The sequence below is a fragment of the Diuraphis noxia genome, unplaced genomic scaffold (genome assembly GCF_037042655.1).
Source record: "Diuraphis noxia isolate RWA-SAM2 unplaced genomic scaffold, SU_Dnox_SAM2 contig0002, whole genome shotgun sequence".
In the NCBI taxonomy this organism is placed as follows: domain Eukaryota; kingdom Metazoa; phylum Arthropoda; class Insecta; order Hemiptera; family Aphididae; genus Diuraphis; species Diuraphis noxia.
Genome location: NW_028301712.1, coordinates 12,478,178 through 12,482,153, shown reverse-complemented (window position 1 = coordinate 12,482,153; position 3,976 = coordinate 12,478,178). Strand labels below are relative to the sequence as shown.

The 3,976-nt window shown below is 29.6% G+C and overlaps 1 protein-coding gene across 1 annotated transcript; it reads left to right on the top strand.

Annotated features, from left to right (window-relative positions):
• The first annotated feature begins 266 nt into the window (after positions 1-266).
• Positions 267-3,015, top strand: LOC149058111 (uncharacterized). Its single transcript, XM_089220884.1, has 3 exons — positions 267-1,720; positions 1,786-2,039; positions 2,114-3,015. Exons 1-3 carry the CDS (start codon positions 836-838, stop codon positions 2,400-2,402), a joined length of 1,428 nt encoding a protein of 475 aa, XP_089077010.1. The 5' UTR covers positions 267-835; the 3' UTR covers positions 2,403-3,015.
• Positions 3,016-3,976: the final 961 nt, after the last annotated feature.

Below are 3,976 nucleotides of genomic sequence, written 5' to 3'. Positions count from 1 at the left end.
GCCGCCGTTGCAATTGAAAAGGGCTGCAGATAAATCATGCAGCTTTTGATTGTCGAGGGTCCCGCCGGAATCAGCCCGCCGCCGCTAGTATAAGGTTCACGGTCCATTTCACCTCGCTCTCCCGGACAAATCGTTCGGGCTTTTCGTTCGTTTCGTTCTTTCACTTTTTCTCTCTATTTTTTTTTTCTTTCTCTTCTCGGGATATTTTTCCCTTCGACCCTTTTTTTTTTACGCGCACACGCACATCGCATTCGTTCCATCGGTGAAACACGATTGAGCACAGTCCCTATTTTGAAAAAACCCGATTGAGCACGGTCCATATTTTTTAACAACCCGATTGAGCACAGTCAAATAAATGCAACGTTGCCAATTTTTTTGTCCGACTACAACCAGCTAGACTACACGCGTATTTTGAAATACTAGTACTATGAAATGGAAATATTTGTCAATCTGTGTGCTTTACTAGTCGTGGTGATTATTTTCAATCGTGGTTTCCCATATTTTGAAAAGCGGCACGAGTTTAATCGATAAATAATATACGAGTCGTGTAGGAAATTAGGATCGACGTAATCGTAAAATCAAAATAGGTACACTCATGCATTGTCGATTACGCCAATTAAGATTATCTGTACGACTGTAAGATTGGATATTATTTGTTATCTACATAATATAATATAGTCATATAGAAGTGGGCTTTTGTATTGCCAAAATGGCAAAATATAAGTAACTTAGACTCAATATTATCAGGCGTTAGTGGTTAGTGTCGTTCGTCGTTACGCGTTAGTACGTTACACCGTTTTGTTTTAGATAACTTTTTTTATATACATAGAACGCGATGGACATTAGTGAAATAAAAGTTATTTTATCCGAGAGAGGAAAAGAATTAGCCAATGTTGGTGCTTTTAAGTACAGATTTATTGGATTAATTAAAAAAGGCGAGTTATTAAAATGGCGGTGCACAAAAAATAATTGTACAGCTATGATTTATTCTGGGCCAGATAAAAATATCGTTATTAAATCAAGTGGACAACATAATCATGTAGGAAATTCACCTAATAAATTAGAAAGGCAAGTATTACGTGAAAATTGTAAAAGACGTGCTGAAGAGTCACTATCAACTCAACCTTTAAAGTTGATCAGAAGTGAACTTTTAAATAATTTAGAACAATCTTCAATTGTTCATAAAGATTTAAAAACGGTTCGTAAAGCTATGTACGATAGACGAATAAAAGTACTTTCCAAATTGCCTAAGTCACCGGAAGACGTTTTTTTACAGTTGAATTTAATGAAAACTCAAGATGATTTTAAGTTTCGTGGACAACCATTCATACATATTCCCGAAGACAATAGTTTTGTATGTATTACTTGTGATTTCAACCTAAAATTTATGATTAAGCATGATTGTATTGATTTTTTCGCCGATGGTACATTTAATAATGCACCCAAATATTTTGAACAACTATATTCTATTCATGGATATAAAAATGGCTATTATTTGCCATTGGTTTATTTTTTTTTATTTAAAAAATCAAAAGATACATATAAAAAAATGTGGATATTCCTACAAAACGTATGTGTAGAATATACAGGAAGTCAGTTCATATTAAAAAAATTACACGTTGACTTTGAAAAGGCAGCCCACCAAGCCGCGTATGAAGTTTTTGAAAATGTACAATTAATAGCTTGTCGGTTTCATTTAGGACAATCATGGTGGCGAAAAGTAAGAACAAAATAATTTCAAATCAAAAAATTATATATTAATTGTATTCTTAATTATTATTATAGATAAACAGCGATTCTATTCTCAGAATAGCCTATAAAAAAGAAAACGACGAACTAGGAAATTGGCTTAAGAGTTTTTTTGGATTAGCTTTTCTTCCTAGTCATGAAGTAGCCGATGCATTCGTCGAACTCATGAGTGTCTGCCCAAATGATGAAGTCTGCTCAGAATTTAGCGATTATGTTTTCAATAATTATATAGATGATGAATCTTCATTTCCCCCAAATATATGGGCTAAAGAACCTATGTTTGATCCAAGGTAGATCATCCAAAGTCTAATTATTAAATATAAAAAAAATGTCAATTTAATTTCTATGAAATGTTTTTTTTTAGAACAACAAACGCTGTTGAAAGTTTTCATAGAACTTACAATTCACAATTTTATAAGTCTCACCCACACATACACTTGGTAATTATAGTTTTACAAGAAACGCAAGCTGAAACGATGACAAAAATTCGGTCAATTGAAACCGACAGTTATAAAAGTATGAGTTTTATTGAAATGCAAAAAATTAATGCAACTATAATGGCTTACGATGAATATTTAAGAAATAAATGTTCTAAAGATTTACTAAAATATTTATTAAAAGTGGGAAATAAGTATTTAGGGATACCACTTTAAAACGTTGACACATAATACATATTGTATAGCATAATAAAAATATTCAAATTAAATATATAAATTAACTTTAAGACTTTTAACTTTAACTTTTTTTTGTATAGGAGATGAATTATATATATATATTTATAGAACAAATGAACTTTTATTTATTATTTTATTATTAACGTTTTTTTACACACACTTTTATTTAAAAAAAAATTATACTCAATTTATTACATCAATAGGTAAATTAACTTTTAGACTAATCCGTATAGGACTTGAATTATATTATATATATTTATAAAAAAATGAACTATTGTTTATTATATTATGTAATTATTATTTTATTATTAACTTTAAGACTAATCTGTATTGGACATAAATTATGTATATTGTATATATTTGTAAAATAATTTAATTTTATATTTTTATACACTAATTAATAGCTTGATCATTATTATAAAATAATTCCTGTAAAAATTTCAATTTTTTTTTTAAATTTTTATTTTTCTGTGTGAAATGGCAACGTTGTACGTATTTCTATGCTCAATCGTGTTATATTTTGGATTTCTATTGTTTAATTGTATCTATGCTCAATAGGGTAATGAAAAAGGTAAACTGTGCTCAATCGGGTTCCAGCCCGTTCCATATATGGAACATACATATATTTACAAAAACATATACGCACACGAGCATATTATATACGATTTTTATACACAGAAATATGCGCGGGCGCGTATTATTTACCATACATTACATACATACATATATATATATATATATGTATATTATACCTACTAGCAAGTGCTGGTTCCCATGTCCGCGATTTTGGTTTTTACATAAATATATAACATAATATTACGGTGTACCTCTCGTCGGACTGGATTTAGACTAATGCTATGTATGATGTGATAACAAATAAGTCTCGAAAACGTCCATCTCACCGTAATGTATACACAAGATAATTTATAAAATTAAGTTAAATATATTTTGTTATTTTTTGGTACGTAATATTACGCACGACCACCATATAAGTCAAAAACAAATTTTATACACCAAACATGACTTCCGAAAATAATTAGAACCATATTATTTGTTCTACAGTCTTCCGAATATATTAGACATTTTTTTTATGAGAAGCAAATATTGATGTCATCTAAGAACTAATTGAACATCGTGAGCACTTCTATAACAAACATAATTGGACCCCTAGTATAGAATCTGATTATAAGAGTGCACTTTTTACAACTTCTATATTTTATGATGTGGCATCATTGATGCCGTTATTCTGATTTGCGACAAAATTTTATAGTAACTATACATGCACATTTTATAAATGTATACTAATAGTATTATATCTTCGACGTGTTTGTTTACGATGTAGGTGCGACGTACCAATACGAGTTATGAAAATAAGTAAAAAACATCAATGATTTTATTCTTCATTGTTCTCTCCTAATAGCAAAAATAGCACATATTACAGTTTAGATATTGTGTGTATAGTACTATAGTACTATAGTATACCTATATCACTTAAGTTGTTACTTCTGTTTATAATTTAAAATACATATTATAGCACTCTGTAGAAATTAATA

Bases quoted from the DNA above. Each gene is read 5' to 3' on its own strand.
- LOC149058111 (XM_089220884.1), top strand. From the start codon at position 836: ATGGACATTAGTGAAATAAAAGTTATTTTATCCGAGAGAGGAAAAGAA. The intron at 1,721-1,785 runs GTAAGAACAAAA...TTATTATTATAG, and splicing joins GACAATCATGGTGGCGAAAA to ATAAACAGCGATTCTATTCT. The intron at 2,040-2,113 runs GTAGATCATCCA...GTTTTTTTTTAG, and splicing joins GAACCTATGTTTGATCCAAG to AACAACAAACGCTGTTGAAA.